This window comes from Leopardus geoffroyi, chromosome C3 (assembly GCF_018350155.1).
Source record: "Leopardus geoffroyi isolate Oge1 chromosome C3, O.geoffroyi_Oge1_pat1.0, whole genome shotgun sequence".
Classification (NCBI taxonomy): domain Eukaryota; kingdom Metazoa; phylum Chordata; class Mammalia; order Carnivora; family Felidae; genus Leopardus; species Leopardus geoffroyi.
In genome coordinates this window covers 46,891,539-46,910,866 of record NC_059338.1, presented here as the reverse complement: position 1 = coordinate 46,910,866, position 19,328 = coordinate 46,891,539, and the positions used below count along the sequence as shown (strand labels likewise).

General features: G+C 35.6%; 1 protein-coding gene across 5 annotated transcripts in view; it reads right to left on the bottom strand.

Moving 5' to 3' along the window:
- The window catches only part of HMCN1 (hemicentin 1), a 483,427-nt gene that overhangs the window by 231,656 nt on the left and 232,443 nt on the right, over positions 1-19,328 (bottom strand). For all 5 annotated transcript variants that reach the window (XM_045452692.1, XM_045452695.1, XM_045452691.1 and 2 more), the window contains 5 exons: positions 15,540-15,698; positions 8,440-8,634; positions 5,754-5,849; positions 4,105-4,232; positions 2,649-2,793 (listed from right to left, as the gene is read on the bottom strand). In XM_045452692.1, the coding sequence (XP_045308648.1) occupies positions 2,649-2,793; positions 4,105-4,232; positions 5,754-5,849; positions 8,440-8,634; positions 15,540-15,698 (723 nt within the window). The remainder of the gene's footprint in view (positions 1-2,648; positions 2,794-4,104; positions 4,233-5,753; positions 5,850-8,439; positions 8,635-15,539; positions 15,699-19,328) is intronic.

Sequence of the window (19,328 nt, the reverse complement as noted above, 5' to 3'; positions counted from 1 at the left end):
CTGTTTTAGCCACTATACATTAAATGTCTGTTTACAAGAGCTACTTAGCGAGCTACTAAATTTAACCTAGAAAAAAAGGATTTGTTTTCTTAAAAGAAATTCAACAATAAAACTTGCAAGGCCTTAGGAGTTTACATTTAAGGCTAAAATACAGGATTCTAAGTCAATAGTTTTCACTAAGAGGAAAAACATACCTTTTGACTTTAGAAAGCAACTGAAGAATTAACATTATATGAGCAGAAGCAAAAGGAAAAGGAAGACTGTTAATTATTCCATTCTGTGTATATCTCAATTAATCACAAGCAACTAGCATATGAAAAAAGACCAATACTCAATGTTCTCAAAATAATGAATTTGATTAAAGAAGCTCCCACACATGAAAGTTCTTAACATAGAGTAAGGAACACAATAAAATCCCTATATACACCAGGCATTTCCTTTCCTTCCCCTGGAAAGATGTGACTGGAACTGCTCCCTAGAGCTCAAGCACTCACCGTGTCTCTTGCCTTTGAGTCAAATTTCTCTAGAATTATCATAGGTACCCTGGAGGAGTTTGACAGAACAAGAGATACCAGAGACCTCAGTACAAAAACTTCCCTGAGAGGCTGAGATTAGCTGGGCTTATTCTTAAGATAATTTCTTCTTAAGAAAAAATGGCAACAAATTACCAGATACTCTCTATGTCAGGTTACTCTCTAAAGCAAGAAATTTAATTTCCAGAATCATCATGCAAGAGTCAAATCTAAACTATACTGTAATTTTGTGGCAACATGGAATAAGCCATTTTCTTACATGCATATTGAGTTGGACAGCTATAAAGGAAAGTGATAAATTTAGGCATTTTCAAATCTGATGACATTTGACCATGGAAGAGCTATTTCTTTCCAGATTGTCAACCTATATAAATCAAGATGACAGTTAAATGGCTTGCCATTTTAATTTGTATTTATATTTGCATGCATTAATTCATCCTCATAAGAAGTGGTCACTGAGAGCTTCTAACGACTATTCTTCAAAGTGGAGAGGTCTAGTAATGAAAGAATATGGACATAAATAAATACGGACGTAAGGAGAACCTGGCATATTGCATCACATCCAACTCAAAAACTAATCTGTCAGATAAATGGTTACTGGGTTCCTGTCAGATGTCTGGGTTGTTTTTTTCCTTTTAACCTTAGTAACTAAATCAGTTACTCATTTTGGACTAAGATAGATGAAACGATGTTGCAAAGTGATGTCTTTAACTTTTAATTGTCCAACATTTATTGCATCACAATAAGCCACATCATTGGTTTGTCTATCTCCTCACTCCTCCGATTTGGCAGACATCATAGCTAATCATGTTACTCTTTTACTCAAGTAGAAATTTGCCTCAGAATCCTTCTCAATACAGTATTGAATGGAGGTGACATGATTATATTTCTACACTAAATTCTCAAACCAGTCCATAAGCACCCTCCAGGAAATCTGTGGGCTGATTTTCTCTAAAAATCGTTAAGTACAACTATAAATATATTCAATCTGCCATTATGTGTTTACTCTTTTAGACTATAATTTAGTGTTACTTTAATATTTCTTTAAAATAATACTTCTTCAAGAATATCTCATGTGATGTTGGTAGAGGCTGGTATAAGACTGACAGAGGCAGAAGAGGCTATTTTTTTTTAAAGATTTTTTTTTAATTTTTATGTAATCTCCACACCCAACATGGGGCTTGAACTCACAATCCTGAGACCAAGAGTTGCATGCTTTACTGACTGAGCCATCCAGGCGCCACAGAAGAGGCTATTTACAATGAGAAGCAGACATAAAAAAAAAAAAAAAAAAAAAAAAAAAAAAAGATGGTCTGTATCCACTGACAATTTCAATAGACCAAACAAAATGTGGAAATTACCGGAATCTCCAACTCATGTCCTTATAAAGGGATGAATTTGCTAAAAATAAATGTTCTATGCTACTTTCATCTCCGTATATGGAACTATTTTTTAATACCATACTTAAAAAAAACAACGTTGCAAAGTCTTTAAAGAAAATACAGAAAAAAATTTATGAAAATTTCTTAAACTATGAAGTTGTTAGTTATTTATTGAGATGTAAAAAGTCCGTGACTGTTAGTTATGAATGGAAAAAGATGGCTTTTGGATTTTCTTATTTGTGAACTTTTAAGTTATCTAACACGCAAAAAGATTGTTTGGAGCACATGAGGTGGCCTTTAGAAAAGTTTAGGTCATTTCTAGCTAACACACAAAGGGGTCATTAGTAAGGACATGGTTATTGCACAATCCAAAAAGAAAAGGCAATTTGGATGGAATAATAAGTTCGGCTTGCCTGAAATTAAAATGTATTTTTAAACATAACTTTTTGAGAACTGAGTTCACTTTTATCAATTAAGAAATCACTTACAAAAGCCCTTGGCCAGACTCAGCTGGTGACTCCCAATAAAGCCTTGTTGTGTATGTAGAAAAAGGAATTCTGGAAACACCCTTAACAATGTAAATAGTGTTCAAGAAATAAGGCTTTTTGTTAAAAATAACAATTAGGAAAAAAAATCTCCTTCTTACAACCAGAAGACAGAGTTAGTTGGTTTAAAGACACAAACCTAGCTTTGAACACGGTTTGGAAAGAATTACAATGGGTGCGTCTCTTACCATGCACATCCACGGTGGTAGTTTTATTAATGGTTCCAGCAACATTACTGGCCACACAAGTATATCTGCCTCCATCCTGAAGGCGAACTCTCTCAATGTGGAGACTCCCGTCACTGCGTACAGTGATGTAAGGATTTTGGACCAACTTAAAGAAAAAGAAGTCATATTTAATTTAAAAGATAATGTTCCCTAAATCAAAACCAGATTTGTTTTTCTCCAACTGGGTTATTAAATATCTTATAACAAAATATTTTAACACCTTTAAGTGAAAAATGATGAGCATGTTACCAAATGTAGAATCAATTGTATGTCTACCTAATGTAGCACCAAAAAGTATATACCTCCTAACATCTGTTGGAGTTATGCAAACGATGGAAAAAGGAAAGAAACAAAAGCATCACTTATTTCATGTTTCTGTGAATTTTGTTATCACTCAGGACTCAAATTTCACTAGTCATTTTTACTTTTGGCTTAATTTGTTCTTTTTCAAGGAGACTATTACCACTTGTAAACTATTTGATATTTTTTATTTTGGCAAATAGGAACTCATTCAAGCTGAGAGAATGTGACTATTCTCAACACTTGCCTTTTTCAGTGACAGACGCAAATATCAGAGGCAACGTATGATACAGGAACTGTGTCAGAGAAGGCTGGCAGTATTTTCTATTGAAAATGATCATGCTAACTATATCATATATGCATTCTGTTCAATCACAGGACACCTGAGTGCTCAAGCAGTATCATCCTATGTCATAAGGGCATTAAATTGTTGAGTGAGGTATACTAATTTTTCTCAGGATTTCAAGCAAAGATGAACAAGTTTACATCTTATTCCATGGAGGCAATTCACTTCTAATTGGTACTTCAAAAAGTGAGTTTAACTACTCTGGAAAATGGAAGGAAAAATGCTCTGAACTAGATGAAAATTTATCATAGGTAGCATATTTACAAAAAAAATCCATAGAACTGTGAAAAATTTTTATATTCTTTCATAATCAAAAGTTATACCCTGAAAGACAATGACACAAAATAGATTCACATTTTTAAAAAGTTCATGATAAAGTATATAATATTTGGAGTTAATAATAAAGGTTAGTAAATGGAAAAATTTTATGAGAGTGTTAACATTTATTACATCCTGTGAAGAAGAACATAAAAATATTTAAATACTATAAAAATAAATTTGTATTTCGAGTTTTTACATACTCTGAAGAGTTTATTAGTTGCACTGAATTTAATTCAAAACAATAGAAATCACACCATTGACTATTTCTCCGTTTTATTAATCCCAAATAACGTGAACTGAACCATGTCAGTATGGAAAAAAAGTTTTGGTGTTATATTTACAAAGTATATGTTTGTATATTTATTAAATTGATATTTCAATGTTTGAAATAAATTGCCTCTTACTCAAGAAAATTACAAATGTGAATGCATGAATTTAGAATGTTCTTACCATGGCTGAATTCTTAATCCACCTACGTTCTGGAATGGGATTTCCAGCCAACAGAGCACAAGGCAAAGTAAGCTGCTGTCCTTCAATGACGCTGGTCACCGAAGGGCTGATTCCAATGAGTGGAGCAACTAAGTCGTAGAGAAACAGGTATTATCACCTCTATCTCACCCAAAAGAAAGGCAAATCTTCTTCTAGGCCGATGACTACTAATTCCACTATTTTAAAAAATGAATTTTCAAGAATAAGATTTTTAAATGTAAATAGGTCTGAACTGGAAGAGAGACATAAAAGACCCTTCAAAGCAGAAGGAATGGCAAAGGGGGTAGGTAGTAATAGAGAAGTAGACACTAAAAGAGAATTCGTCTATGGCATGCAAGGCCAGAAATGTCAAGCCAAGAAATTTGCACTGTTTGATGGACAAATGGAGAGGAACTGAAATCATTTACATATAAAAAACGTGGGATCATCAGAACCATTCTCAGGAAATACTAATCTGAAAACTGTGACTAACTTATTGGAGAAGGGAAAAATCAGAATGGATAAGATCAATGAGGAGGCTATCATAACAGCTCAAGCAAATAAAATGAGGTAGACTCTCTTAGATGGAGAGATGTTCTTTTGTAGAAATTAATTAATAAATTAAACATAAATCAAAGCAAAATCTCTAGATATTCTATTTGGAAATTTCAAGTATATGTTGATGAATAAAGGGAGATCTAGAAAGAAAATGTTATAAATGCATATTAATGAGAAACGGTCACTGAGAGATTTAAAAATCATATTAAATACTATAATAATTTAGACAATGTAGTACCAGTGCATAAATAGAATTCCAAGGAATAGATACAGGAATATAAATTTAGCATGTAACCAAATGGGTATTTTAATCAGTGGAAAGAGAATATTCAATACAAGACTCTGAAATGAAAAAAAAATTTTTTTTAACTATAATGGGGCACCTGGGTGGCTCAGTCGGTTAAGGTCTGATTCTTGATTTTGGCTCAGGTCATGATCCCAGCATGGTAGGATCAAGCCCTGCATTTGGCTCCTTGGTGAGCACTGAGTGTAGACCCTGCTTGAGATTCTCTCATTCTCTCTCTCTCTCTCTCTCTCTCTCTCTCTCTCTCTCTCTCTCCCTCTGCTCCTCTCTCCTGCTTTTGTGCTCTCTCTCTCTCTCAAAATAAATTTAAAAAATGAAAACAAAAAAAGATAATGAAACAAATGTCTTACCACTAAACAATATTGCATTCTTACTTCATATTATATCCCCAAATAATTTCATGTGGACTAAAATGAAAAGTGTAAAAAGTGGTAACCAGAAAAGAATGCCATGGCTCTAACGTGTGTGTGTGTGTGTGTGTGTGTGTGTGTGTGTGTGTGCGTGCGTGTGTATTTAGGCTTAAATCAATTTATTCAAGTTCATTTATTTAAATGAAAGATAAGGAACTTGGAGAGGATGATCTGTAAGGTTATTTCCAGTTCTAACATCCCATGAAATATGAAATAGGGTGGGGGAGAGGAGGCTAATCTAGTAATCAAATATTTACCTGTTGTTTCTTTGTTTAAAGTGGCACAGACAAGAGATGATGTAATAAAAGAAGTCTGATGACTTGGAAGAACGTGATAGCTAAGCACATAATTGATCTTACCAAGTCCTGTCACTGTTACTGTTGTCTGGGACTGGATCTTTCCAAACTGGTTTTCTGCCTCACAAATATAGGTTCCTTTATCATTTGCCCATAAGTCTAAAAAAAAAAAGAGAGAGAGAGAGATCGTTTACTCATTCAACACCATCTATGAAGCATAATCATGCCAGACACAATGCTCAAATTTGTGGGTGGAAAATGTGTGTGTATTGCCTTTTGTTACTTCCCATTCTACAGGAGGAGACATACATAAGAACCAACAATCACACCACAGTGTGATAAACGCTGTAATACAAGTTTGAAACAATGAGCTGTGGGAGCACAGAGACACAGAGACATGAGAGACTGATGGCATGCAGAGGAATTAGGGAGGGATGCACGTAGTAGGTAATATACAAGCTGTACTGTAAACAGCAGGTAGAAGAGAGGAAGGGCAGTCTAAGCCCAATGGGCTGCAAAGACAAAAGCATGACTTGAAAAATCAAGGTCTGTGCAAATAATGTAAAGCTGCACCACCAATGGATGCTGCAGCACCACCTTGGGGGTATTTTGAAGGTTTGCAAGGGAGAAAGGGAGTTTTTTGTTTTTTGTTTTTTGTTTTTTCAGTTGGCCCAATGATTGGGGAGCATACTGGCATTTACTGGGCAAGAAGTAGGTAGGCCATGTAGAGGGCAGATTCATGGAAAAACAATTATCCCAAATCCAGCAAGACTTCTGAAGATCCCACTGGAAATTCATGGGTTTGATGGCTTTGTTTATAATTATATAATAATTACATGTATCAGTCTACATTTGAGCTGTCAAATTTATGGTGATGCACATAAACATGTATGTATATTGTGTAGACATTTCTGATTTATCTATTGAAATGTCTATTATTTCAGTAAAAATTACTTTCCTTTATTTTCCTTTGTACTACATTTTGGATATTAAAAGAGTTTTTATTATGTAGATAGGTCAAAAAGATAGACTTTGTTTCAGGATAATAAGAAGGATATTACAAAATATTTTTTAATTAAGGAGGGTGTTAAAGGGATCAGGATGAAGACTACTAGGTTACAGGTTGTGTGGATATAGTCAGGGGTCAAGCTAAAGACAGAGTGTGGTGCCTTGTAAAGAGTGTGGTTTGTCTTGTGAGCAGCAAGGGAGTCAACAGAAGATTTTAAATAGGGAAATGATTATAATCCTTGCAAATATCTTCACTAAATAAGCACAGTTTAATCTACTGATAAGATTTGACAGAGAAAAATGTAGCTTTCCATTATGAACAGTTCCATTTATCTCAGATAAAGAGCAGTGACAAAGCTCCTACTTCTTTGTTAACCATAGGCATATAACTTCAGAATTACATCTGGTAAGTTCAGGCAGTATCCACTCTCAACAACAGCAAACATTCATTTGCAAAAGAAAATTCACCAAATCATCTGGTTAATAAGTCACATTGTTTTTACCCAAGATATTTTTCATATTATCAACTCTTGGATTAATTTATATAGGAATACATAAGACTGCAGAAAATGGTTTCTAATCTCTACTTTCCTTCTAGATAGTTTAAGGTGGACAGTTAGGCAACCACTGGTCAATATGTTGCCCTCTTTCATTCTTCGTTTTTTACATCGCCTCTAACTGATTTGTTTCAGGTCTAATTTGTTACCCAGGCTTTTCTCATCACTATTATTACCCCACATGTATAACCCTGTAAGCCTCCCCCATTTTCGTATCTTTTATCCTGCAGAGGGGTTGTCCTGCAGTGAAGCTTGGAGGGCTATTTTCTACCTCATCAAAAGCATTTCTTCACCTGCACATTCCAGGTCCTGCATAATCTGACCCAGTAGGTACTTTTGTGGCCATCCCCTTAGATGGTGGGTTGTAAAATGCCTAAGTGGGGGACCCCATATAAGACTTCTGTCTTAACCACAGAGCCTAGCCCAGAGCTAATCACTTAAGCACTTCTAATTAGTTTAATTCATATTTGGAAGTTTAAGTGGCTAATGTACATTTAATATTGTTAATAAACATGGAAATCACTTACTGAAGGCTTTCTACAAAATAACCCCAAAGATACAATTACCCTTTAAAAATCAGTTACTTGACTAAATGTTTTTATTCCTCTAGTGCCACTATTCAAACATTCTGAATATTATTTGAAAAAGTACAAAGTATTTACAAATATTTGAATGCTTAATAGCTTATAGGCAAAATTCTTGGATGATAGAGTACTTTTTTAAAAAATCTTACACTCCAGGTGGATATAATTTTTAATCAAGGAGCTTCCATAGAGTATAGAGTCCCTATGGTTATATACTGTTGGTCAAAAATAACTCATTAAAGTTAACTAACTACTATTTTAATATTTTACCTTTCTATACAGCAGTTGGTATAAGAGTCAATAAAATGTGATCACTTATTCACCTAGAGGCCCAGGTGACTCTATTTGTAATAAGAAACAGTGAGATATGAAGAAGTCACATTGCTTCACAAGCCTTTATGATATCACATACATTTGAATAAAATATAACTTATGACAATTCCAAAATATAAGAGTTTAACACCATTTTAAAGTGAAATCCAACAAATACAAAATGTGTTATGACTAATTCACAATTTTACACATAGTAATCCCTGTGTATAAAACATGAATGTATAATAAATGTGCATACTTGTACAAAATATATTTCCTTTAACCTACTTGAAATAAAGAGAGCTCCTGTTCTTAGTTGGCTGATGGAACTCACTGAAAAGGGTCTTGAGAAGATTGGCATGTTGTCTGACCTCCGCCATTTAATCTTTGGTTCTGGATAACCCTGGACATAGCAAGGTAGTGTCACATTTGAGCCAATTTCCATAGACACATCAGCAGGTTCTTGTATGAAAACTGGAGGTGCTAGAAGATATTTAAAACAAACAAAAAAAGGTTGTTGGGACAGTGTAAAGGCACATTAAATATGAACTTAATTATTAAAATGTCAACAGATCGAATCTGAATCAGGTATTGTTCACATAATATTATAAATTTACCCTTTACTCCTGTATGCTATTGAAATAGCAGATATTTCTTTTTTTGCTTTATAAATGAATAGAGGCACAAAGAAGTTCAACTACTTCCTTAAAGTGACAAACGATAAAGAGAGTGGAATTCAAGAGTGGGAATTTAAATCAAGACTACTTTAAATAAAGAGAACCTTTCATTTTAGAAATTTCTTTTCAATTTTAGTTAATGTCATACTGCTCAAATCTTTGAACTTTCTTATAAATAAATTTGCCTTATAATGAAATATTTTTAACACTTTCCAAAACTTAACTCCTACTGGTTTAAAGGACTTAATTTATACTAGAGCACATTCTTTAACAGATCACTGTATCTCCAGCTACAATATTTAATCCTAAATTAAATCTTTGCTCTATATCACATTCTTGCTTCTCAGTATCTTTCACCTTTGGTTTGTTTTTTGTTTTTGTTTTTTTTTTTACATTTTTTAATTAAAGGAATTTAAGCTTGAGAATCAATAATAACAACAGAATATAGTATTTGATAAAAAGAGAATAATGAGAGCTTAATATCTTAGAGTTAAAATCTGATTCAGAAATTATAAAATTATAGATTAAAAGGCTACAGTTATCCACATAATTTAGGTAAACACAGAAGCCAGGAGGAAGAATTAGAAATGTGTTGTTGGCACAACTTGGAAAACATGGGAAGGAAATACAGGAGAAAGCTATCAGCCAGCCCAAGTAAGTTCCCCAGAACTTATAAGTAATGATGTATGAGGCATCAGACAAGGAGGTAGAATGCTATTAAAGCATTCATGAAGTAATTCATGAAACCTGCTCATGTTGGATTCTAAGAGGAGGAGCCCAAGAGAGGGATCCTTGGTAACGTCAAGGTTAAATATTGCTTAGGAATTCAACTATCACTTACAAAGCAAGTACTGTTATAGGTACTTTCCATTAATTTTCTCATTTGATCTTCACAATAACGCTGTGGGGTAAGTATTATTATTACTCGAATTTTATAGATGAAGAAATTGACACACAGATTTGCTAAGTGTTACATGGAATTGAAGACTGGAGGTAGGATTGAAAACAAGGGTGATACTGGTAACAGTTTTTTGTCATTTTATCAGCCTCCCCTTTTCTATGAGTTCCTACAACTGCTCGAAGTCAAGGTGTTTAGCAAGCTAATAAAAATGGGTGCGGAGATCACTTCTTGCTTTCTCATTGGGAATTTTGAGACTCGGACGCACAGTTGTCTCCTGAGCAGCATTAATGCTTTATTAACCTAGGCTAAAGGATATCCTTTAACCTTGCAGCCTCATCTCCCATTATTCACCTACAGAAATCTTATTCAAGGGACCATCAGAACTCTTTACTCTTCTCTAAATAAGGATTAACCATTTTCATACCAGTACCTGTGTTACAGTCATCCCTCTCAAATGCAATGTTGGTAACTGATCTCTGGTTATTGAAATATTGACAATTCTTTAGTCCAGTTCAAAAGGTCCCTCTTTGAGGCCATCTCTCATCCTCCCAGATGGACATGACTCCCTCCTTCTGTGAGGTACAAAACTCACTCTGTACCACTTCCATGGCAATGGCCTTATCCAGCCTTTTATTAGACTGTGTGTTTGATTTTCCCTAGAGAGTTTATGTTTGCAACCATATTTTATCTTTTATAGCAGCTAACCTAGTACTTTGTGCATTATCATCGTTGCTCAATATCTGTGAATGAGTGAATCAATATTAAAATGCTTCAATAATAATGTAGTATATGCATTTGTGTATGTATGTAAGTGTATGTGGTCTTGATCTTTTGAAAAAAAACATGGCAATTTCAGAAGCCTACTGTTGGTTTATTGAGCCTAAATAAAATTAAATTAAATTAAATCCACAATGTAATATGTTTTTAACAAGAAGGAGAGTAGCTGTGTTTAGATTTCTCTTAATCCACCTATGTGGGAAACTGACATATAAAATTCATAGGCAAAATAAACATATTTTAAAAACAATTCATAAAGTAGCTCATTGTTTTTCTATCCTAGGTGTAAAGGACTAGTTACTTTTCTCTGCATTGACAGTAGTCATTTATCCCAGAGCCAGTTGCTTTTTGGAGAAATAGAGGTTATAAAAGTCTCAGGATCTGTTAGATGCAGAGTATGGGCAGGTAGATGTGGAAATGGGGCAGAAAATCAATTTCAGAAGAACAAAAAGATATGTAGAAGCCTGGGGTTGACCAGACATTTGAGAGGAAACCAAGCTTATTGACACAGCAGAACATAGCCATCAGTCAAAATGGAAACAAATCAGAATTTTCAGAAGTAAGAAAGCCAAGAATGAACTGGACTAGAAAAGGATAAGCAGAGCTCAAGTTGTGCCCATAAAACTCGGTTAAGACAGGAGAAGTCATCTGTGGTGAAGAAGCTTTGGGAACAGTGTCAGGTACAAGACAAGCAAAAGGTTAGGGAATATACATCCTGGTACCAGAATACAAGGCAAATGAGAGTACCAGGCACTCGGTAAGGAGCCAAGAGAGCATCAGTGACAAGGAAACCTCAAAAGTGAAGCAACTCCTAACTCAAGCCAAGAAGCCTTCTAAATACTTCCTACTCTTGATTGTGGCCAATTCGAACTCCAAGTGAGTTATATTGGGTGGATGGTAAACAGATTAACAGGGCTACGGAAGGGGCAGTGGTGACTGTAGTACAAAACACGGGGTTTGTTCAGAGGAGGCTGTGTTGCGTAGAGATGTTACAGTCCGTTAGGTGGTTTTAAATGGCAGCTCCATTATTTCTTAGTCTACAAAACTGGAAAATTCTTTTACTTCCCTCAGTCTAAATCTCTCTATGAACAATAAGGAGATAATAACGTTTCCTATCTCGTGTTGTTAAAAGACCTGGTCTTTATTAATCATTTAGCATGTAGTAATCACCCAAATATTAACTATCACTAGTTATAAACACTGTTGAATTCATGCATTAAATCTTAGCTCCAGGGGCGCCTGGGTGGCTCAGTCGGTTGAGCGACTGACTTCAGCTCAGGTCATGATCTCACAGTTTTTGAGTTCAAGCCCCGCATTGGGCTCTGGGCTGACAGCTCAGAGCCTGGAGCCTGCTTCGGATTCTGTGTCTCCCTCTCTCTCTGCCTCTCCCCCACTCATGCTCTGTCTCTCTCTGTCTCAGAAATAAACAAACATTAAAAAAAATTTTTTTTAAATATTAGCTCCAGAACTTAATAAAACTATTATTAATTTCAATATCAGCTTCTGCATACAGCCTGTCAGGATTATGCTGGATCACTGTGATCCCCTAAGTATTTACGTGCAAACCCCTTGAGAACTGTAAAATTAATGCATGGTACAGCTTTGTTGTCGCTCACTGATAGATATGGCTGTGTACATACATCATTTTGAAAACAGAAAGTCACAAACAGATTGACCATGTTGCTCTAAAATCTATTGCATAAAATTATTCTGGTTCCTTTGGTGATAATTAAATGTATACCCACTTGGGCAACTCTAGCATTGCATTAGTCAAAGATTTTCTTTCCTAAAATGGCTGAACACACTGTTTTGGTTCTAGCAAACCACAAAACACAAAACCGCAGTCTAGGACTCAAACCCTGAGTGGTGTGGAATGCTGCAAATAAAATCGCTGCCAGGCCAACATTTTGTTTGATGTAGCCAATCTTCTTCTCTTCCAAATGACTTCACAATTCACTACGTCTTTTTAAAAAAAGGATGGAAAGCACTGGTAACTTTCCCTCTTGACCTGAAATGTCCATAACTCAGAGCCCTGATAATGAGAAGCAGGAAAAAGGAGACTCACTACAAGAAGCTATAACTCAACAATAACATTGAACAGCTTTATTACTATTATTTTTTTGATCTCCTATTGATGCAAAGTAATAGGCCCACAAAAACAATCTGAAAGTCCAACAGCTACATGATAGGGATAAAGGTATGTTTTTCTTTTTAGGTCATAAGCTACTTAAATTTATGCCCGATAGTTTTGGAACTCAAATGAATTTTATGCACTACTACTAATAGTAGTAGTAAAGGCTTGAATTGTCTCAAGCCTTTAAAGAAAATCAATTGGAAACAGTGACTTTCATATTAAAAGCCCAATGCTTAATCTTAAATACTATGCCACTATTATATATGCATTGCTATATTACTTTTTAAGACGCAGAGAATCAGAATGGTAATTCAATTTGTGGAGTTCATTTTTTTTGATACATGTGCCATTAAGCAGCTTTAGATGAACAGCAGTAACCAATGGAAATGCTGAATGCACATGGGTGATGATGCTTCATTTCAAATTTATAACCAACGTATCAGTAGGTACTCTTAAAAGTCAGGCAGAAAACCCAGCCTCTCTCCAAAGCCCATTCTCTTAGCCACTATATAAATTCTGAGGAAAAGTTTGGTTTTTCATTTGTTTGCTTCTAAACCTAACAGTGACAAGCACAACCATCACTGCAACTGTGATTTGCACAGGCCTTAGCAGTTACACCCTGTGTCTGCTAGGATATGGGACCATAGTTTTATGTGGACAGAAAAGGTCTAACCAAACTTTGTGAGCCACAGTGATCAGAATTCTAATGGTGGGTAAGGAGATAGTTATTAAGGCATAATGGATGCATGTATGGCGATGGTGTTAGAATGAAGTTATCTAGCAACTGTTAATGATCATGGTTACAGTAAGGACACAATTGAGTTCATGTTAATAGCTCCAACAGAACAATTACTGGAATAAAAGTTGAGAAGCCATTGTTTTAGAAAAGGTCATAGTGGGGCGCCTGGGTGGCTCAGTCGGTTAAGCGTCCGACTTCGGCTCAGGTCATGATCTCGCGGTCCGTGAGTTCAAGCCCCGCATCGGGCTCTGTGCTGACCGCTCAGAGCATGGAGCCTGTTTCAGATTCTGTGTCTCCCTCTCTCTCTGACCCTCCCCCGTTCATGCTCTGTCTCAAAAATCAATAAATGTTAAGAAAAATTAAAAAAAAAAAAAGAAAAGGTCATAGAGAGTGAAGATCTTGAATATGAGTGAAGATAAAACAAAATTCAGTTCAAGGAATGAGGATAAATACAAAATATTGGTTAGGATGTTTCCTAATCCAATGCAAGTCACTCCAGCACAGATAGCCCTAAGGCTACATGGATTTTCACTAGTCAACAGCGAGAACCTGGAAAGTTCAGAAACTAAAAATATCATCAAGAAGGCAGTAAGTAAGCAAGGAAATGTGTATGTTGTTTATATTTTCCATAATCTTGGAGAGGGGTGAGAGTGTCATTCCCCTTTTGCTGGGAAAAATTACTCAGACTAATTCATTCTTCCTTAAAGCCAGACAACTCTAGAAGGATGTTGGGTCAATATAAAATACCTGAGCAGGAAAGAGGAAGAGGCAGAACTAGAAAATGTTGGGAATTTGAAACACGATACTTTATATATTTCTTAGAAACAAGAATTCTGCACCAAGTGACCCTCTTCATTTGGGCCTTACATTTCTAAAAGCATTCCTTGTGTTTTAACTTCAGATATCCTCCCCCCAGAGATTCCAATCTTATTTCCAAGGCACTTCTCTCAATAACCTCAGCTTTTAGTCACAGTCAAACACATTTTGCTGTGCCTTAGACAGATTCTACAGTGGTCTTTATGGCCATTTCCAGCTCTGTTGATTCTACCCCAAGAGCATAATCACCAAGAGTACAGAGTGTTCACCAGACAGCCCAGGAGCAAGGGGACCATAAAAGATCCCAGGAGGAAAGAAATTAGTATATATGAAACAACATATTAAGCTTGGAGGGCCAGGATATTCATTTAGAGAATTAAGATAGAACTGGAATGGTTTGTATTACCATTTATCCTAAAAAAAAAATCTGCATTTTCTTTATAGTTCCCAACTTTTGTTTAAAAAAAAAACAGCTGAGGCATGAAAATCATCATACATAAATGAAAATACAATTTAAGACAATGTCATATTTTATAAGTTTAACTAACGTCAATGTTTGAATTATTTGTTAGAATTAAGCTGTCGGGTTCCTTTTCATACAAAGCAAGCTCTGTTTTATTTCATGTGTTCCTACACTGTGTATCAATTATTTTTTAAGAAACATGACATAGAGAGACAAAGAAGGAGAAAGAACCAAACTTCTTGAGTAATCTGATGACAGTGGTCATACACATGCTGTATCCTTCACATTGTGACTGACATTTATTTGTTGTTAGTACTTGAGGAGTAATTGCTAGTAAAAAAATTTTTTTTAAATAAAAGCACAATGTGCTACCTTTGCTATCATCACCATCTCCAAATTATGGTCTAGAGCCAAAGTCTAATTTCTGGCCACCAGATGTTAATACTTAGCAATTTTGTGTCCGAACGGATGACTCCTGTTACGAAAATGTCTGGCAATAGATGATATTCCAGTGAAGCTTATAGTCTCTGATGTCAGATTACCTGGGTTCAAATATCCAGGCTCTGCCCCTCCATAGTTCTGTGATACTGGTCAAGTTACTTAGCTTTGTTACGCCTCCTTTTTCTTATCTATACAATGGAGATATTTATAGTATCTTCGTCTTAGGATTGCTGAGAGTTAAATGAGCTAATGCATATAAAAGTTCTTAGCACAATGCATGGTATATAGAAAGCACTTGGTAAATGCTTACCACCATGATTATATTAATAATCTGAGACGCTAACTCTCATTTGTCCTTTCTGACAAACATTTCCACCCAAATGTTTCAGAGTTATTAGCATGGAAAAAACCAAATGTGTCTATCAGAGCTGGATGCTTACAGCCAACATCCAGAGTTATCTTGCCAGCTGCTCTTCCAGCATCATTGACAGCTACACACATATAATCACCAGCATCCAGGTCTTGAGTTTCTTGAATCTTCAAAAGTCCCAAGAGAGGGTCAATAACGAGGAATGTTGAGGGCCTCAGCTCAAGATCCCCTAGGTCAAAACAAAGAGAGAACATTAAACCCTAAAGTATTTACATAGTTTACTCTGCTCTTGGTTTGATTTCAAGACTGCTGAAGAAAATCAACTGTCAAGTTTTTACAATACTGTTGTCTGGCACAACGCAGACACTTAAACAATGTTTACGCAAAGAAAGGACAAAGGGTTTGTTGGCACTAAGCTGATTGATTAGTCTGTATGATTCTGTGTGCTAACCAAGAGCCAAAAATCTGGCCCCAGCTATTTCCTACTGTGAATGTACCTAAATAAGAAAGAACTCTTCAAAGCTATACTGGGGAGGACGAGGTTGGGGAGTGGGGTGGGAAAGGATGGCAGCTGTCACTGTGGCTGTGTTAGGTAAGAAGGGAATGGGAAGATGAAGGCTGAAAAAAGGTTTCTACCAGCTTTGTGGCAGGATGAATTTCAGTTATTTAGAAAGTGCTTAGGAGATCCTAAGCTGGTCCACAAAGCTGGTAGAAACCTTTTTTTCAACCTTCATCTTCCCATTCCCTTCTTACCTAACACAGCCACAGTGACAGCTGTCATCCTTTCCCACACCCCACTCCCCAGCCTCGTCCTTCCCAGTACAGCTTTGAAGAGTTCATTCTTATTTAGGTCTTAAAAACTGAGAACAAACCGAGGGTTGATGGGGGGGGGGGGACGGTGGGTGATGAGTATTGAGGAGGGCACCTGTTGGGATGAGCACTGGGTGTTGTATGGAAACCAATTTGACAATAAATTTCATATTAAAAAATAAAAATAAAATAAAATAGGAGTGTTTAATGCATTTTGATTATAATTATTTCTTTGGTATACATATTGTCAGGTCCAAATAAATCTTTTTTTTTTAGTTAAAAAAAAAAAGAAAAGAAAGTGCTTAGGAGACTACAGGTGTTCTTTGTTTGGTCAATGGACCGGGTTTTTGGTTTGCTGAATGCTGTCACAGTTAGTGTCTTGTGAGAGGTATAGCTGCCGAGGAGGGGCTCAAACTCACGAAACTGTGAGGTCATGACCTGAGCCGAAACCAAGAGTTGGCCGCTTAACTGACAGAGCCACCCAGGCACCCCTGGATGAGAAATTTCTAACAATGGCCAGAAAGAAGTGTTTTATAGAAATTTCCCATAGTACCGCTACAAAATCTATATTATTCATCAAGTTCTTGAAGTTGGAGTTACAGGTTTCTCGAAGAGGCAGGTAGGGAATAAATGTGTGGAAAATGAAACCATGCATTGAGTTTGACCTCAGTGTGAGGCTAGAATGACAGCAGAAAAATTAGTTATGTCTGAGTTATCTGTGTGTCTCTGATGTTATGTGTCCCTTCAGCCCCTCCAATCCCCTGAGAACCATTTCTCTATGAAGGAAAACAATGCCTTAACTAATCTGTAAGTTAGGTTAGTCTCTCCTTATGTTTCTCCTCCTTCAGGGTGACTCCTCTCCCAAGAATGTAATTACCTGGATGGCCAGTTTCATAAAAAAAAAAATACCTACTACTGGATCTTTAATACTATCTTAGTGTCCACATCCTTTTTGTAAAGAGTAATAGCAAACTTCCTGTGGGGATCCTAAAATCTTCCTGGAGGTTGGAAGGCCATTGCTCTTAGGGGTGCACAGCATGCCCAGATGTCAAGTCTAAAAAACTGCTCTCCAAAAGGTCATGTACTACCCTAGCTATGTGCTTTGAAGACCACCATAGTATCTCACTTAGCTTCTAACAAAAAAAAAAAAAAAAAAAAAAAAAAAAAAGAGAGAGAGAGAGAGAGAGAGAGAGAGAGAAACCCAGAACAAGTAATCCTCTAGAATACTATAAAAATCACCAATCAACAGACTCAGGGCAACAAGCAGACAATTATATTTGTTTTTGTTTTTATAATTTTGAGAACAGAAGGGGTCAAAGGAGCCATAAATTTGAAAACAAAAAAATTGCAAAAACGACCATCAGTGCCAAAAATAAAGTATTTTTCAGCATTCCAATATTTAAAACCCAAATCATCCTTTTAAGCTTGCTACTACATACCACACGAGAATAAGAGAAGCAACCAAAGCTGTGTCTATGTGCCTCTGGGAAACTTTCATAAATAAAAGCAGATGATGTTGACATAAACTTTCCTCCCACTAAGGGAGAATGCAATATGACCTAGCTGTTCATCAAGTATTAGAATGTTTGGACTAAAATGCATTTAGAATTTTGGAATTTACTTCTCCCTTATTTCTTTTGTTTATGTCAAAGGATAAAATCAAGACCTTTTAGCTAGTAGGTTTTTTTTCAAAAAAAAAAGTTAAAAGAATAGCAATAATGAAAATGTAAATTGGGAAACACCAGTTTAGTCAAGTCATCTACTAAATTAGTCATCAAATTATTAGGAAGCCATTGAGAAATATGGAACTTTGAGATGGTAATGGAATAGGGATTATTTAGTTTTAATATTAGGTAAGATTAGAATTTTTACAGAGTGAAATATACAAACTTTCCTGACAACCCATGCTAGGATTTAACAATCATTACCACTGCAGAGGGTACTTTATGCTGTACTTTAAATTCAATTCTGGTTTCTGTGGATGTAAAGGCTAACAACAGAGAAATCATTATCCCTGGCATAAGGTCCTTTCAAATAGTTGATGGGGATTAGTGGTTCTCAAAAATGTTTCCTTCAAACCCCTTTTACACTCTTATAAATTATTGGGGACTTTAATGAGGTTTTTTTTGTATAGATTATATTTATTTGTATTTAGTACTTTAGAAATTGAAAAAATTTAAATGTATGTATTTATTCTATAATAAACTCATGACATTTTAACATAGTGAACATATTTTATGAGAAATTAATTATTTTTCCAAAAATAAGATAAATTTAGTGAGGAGTGGTGTTTCACATTTTGCAAATTTCTAGAATGTCTAGCTTAATAGAAGCCAGCTGAGTGCTCATAGTTGCTTCTGCATTCATTCTGTTGGATATCACACTTCATGTACCCTCCAAAAACTCCACTATACACTTGTGAGACAATGAGTATGAAAAAGAAAAATAATATGTTAGTATAATTAGGAAAGTAATTTTAGTCTCGGAGATTCCCTGAAAAAAATGACGGGGAACCCCCAACTACTCTTAAGAACCACCAATCTAAATTGAAAAACCTACTTTCTTTAATGTTTCACCAGAAATACCCTCTATAAAACATTTTGATAGTGTCTCTATTCTTTTTGAACCCACTATATGTTGCTTATTTCTAAAATGAAAAATCCAAAATTTTTATAGGTATTTGTACTTATGCAATTCCTTTTCTCTGATGGCCTGAATAGAATATAATTTATTAACTTATTAATGAGTGGTAGGTGCCAGGGGTTTGGGGACAAAGGAAATGAGATATTCTTCAACAGGTATGAAGTTTCAATTATCCAAGAGGAGTAAGTTCTAGAGATCTACTGTGCAACAAAGTGCCCATAGTTAACCATGCTGTATCGCACACTTCAAAATTTGTTAAGAGGACAGATTCCATGTGTTCTTACAATCAATTAATCACTACCTATATCCAATCAGAATTGCTAGAAAAAGGGGTATGAAGAAAAAGTTATTCTTCTGGTTAAGATAAGGACTCTTCCTCACCCCTTGGTTTCCATAAGGTAGGATT